This window comes from Anneissia japonica, unplaced genomic scaffold (genome assembly GCF_011630105.1).
Source record: "Anneissia japonica isolate Jap-2015-1 unplaced genomic scaffold, ASM1163010v1 scaffold287936_len456577_cov159, whole genome shotgun sequence".
NCBI classification, from domain to species: domain Eukaryota; kingdom Metazoa; phylum Echinodermata; class Crinoidea; order Comatulida; family Comatulidae; genus Anneissia; species Anneissia japonica.
In genome coordinates this window covers 455,122-456,710 of record NW_022718077.1, presented here as the reverse complement: position 1 = coordinate 456,710, position 1,589 = coordinate 455,122, and the positions used below count along the sequence as shown (strand labels likewise).

The window sequence follows — 1,589 nt, the reverse complement described above, 5'->3', positions numbered from 1 at the left end:
TGAGACTTCTACATGGCCGTCAATAATCGATTCACCATTGTTATGTTCTGCTTGACTGATCAAACCCAGACGAAGCGATTGTTTGGTCTGACTGCCCGACGACCTCTGGCCGATGTGGGGGGAGGGGTGCTTGACCAGACCAATGGGGAGGGGGTGCATAATCCTCCTGACAACACTTTGCCGAAAGCCAGTCAGCGAAACCCAGTTCATTGAAATCATGACAACCCAGTTTGCCGAAACTCACTTTGCCGAAACCCCAGTTTACCGAATTTCGCCATCACCGTCGTACATAAGTACAACATACTGTGCTTTTGAAACAAATTAAAAGGCAAAATACTGGCTCCATGGGGAATTGTATCCTGTCGGTTGTGTTTTACTGCTTTTTACTGACTTTAGACAAACTGGGTTTCGCCAAACTAGGTTTCGCCAAACTGGGATTCAAGGTTTTTGAGCCGGCAAACTGGCATTCCGCGAACTGGGTTTCGGCAAAATTGACTCGGCAATCTGGCATTCGGCAAACTGGGTTTCGACAATCTGGCCTATGGGCTACAACAGTTGTCAAAAATTGATAGTCTGGACGACGGCTTAATACCTAAATATATCGTGTTTTGTGTCGCTTCTTTTTTTGAGTGTACAAAGGCTAACTTCGTTTGTGATCGTGAGAAATTCAACTTCAGAATTAATTTTAAGAATTGCAATGAATTCCAAAAATCATCACTAAAATGTTATTCCTTTAATTTTAAAGGTCTTGTTAGAAAATTATGGTTGGAGAGGAACTTTACTTGTGACAGGAGCAATACATTTGCATGGATTAGTAACAGCAACAGCTCTTGATCCCAGCATTGGCCGCAAACAGGACGTCACTTACACAGAAATTGGGAAAAGTGGAGAAGATGAGACATTCTTGCAAAAGATTGGAGAAAGGCTTCAGGTTCGCGTCTTTAGAGACTTCAAATTAATTGGATTGTTTACTGTAAGCTTCTCTCTCGCTTTTACTGAAGTCTTTTTCTACTTGAGTTTGATACCATACGCCATCAGTATCAGTATTGAGCCAATGAATGCCAGCTTCCTGAAAACTCTTGTAGGAATGGGATGTGTTGTTGCTAGAATTGCACAGTGTGCTACTCTACAGACGGTCAAAACATCAGCCAGACTGTTTGTGTTAATTCAATTCCTGGACGTCGCAGCACTTATAATTTTCATAACTTCGAATCAATATACTGTTTTGGCTGTGACGTTATTTGCACACGGAGCGACATTTGGGATTCAAACTTGTTTTGTATATTTCCTGACATCAAAGTCGGTTGATGCAGCATACATTGGAGGTGCAATCGGTTGGTCAAATGCGATTTACGGATTAGGTCATCTTTCTGCCTCATTAGTGGGTAAGACTGCTTCTAGTCTAAGACCATTTTGAAACATATTATATATATATATATATATAGACCTATATATATACTGTCTCTTATACACATCTAGATGTGTATAAGAGACAGATATAGCATTAATCATCTATAATAACTGCTAACTTCCTACCCTATCGCGTTGTTTTGTTTTGGTGACAACATGGCCGGTGTAAGTCACGTGAT

At 40.9% G+C, this 1,589-nt stretch overlaps 1 protein-coding gene across 1 annotated transcript; it reads left to right on the top strand.

Annotated features, from left to right (window-relative positions):
* Positions 1 to 739: 739 nt before the first annotated feature.
* Positions 740 to 1,417, top strand: LOC117110428 (monocarboxylate transporter 13-like; the record flags this gene model as incomplete). The annotated part of the gene is made up of 1 exon (XM_033253128.1): positions 740 to 1,417. A coding segment is annotated over one exon (678 nt), but the record flags the coding sequence as incomplete, so codon positions are not given.
* Between the last annotated feature and the right edge of the window lie 172 nt (positions 1,418 to 1,589).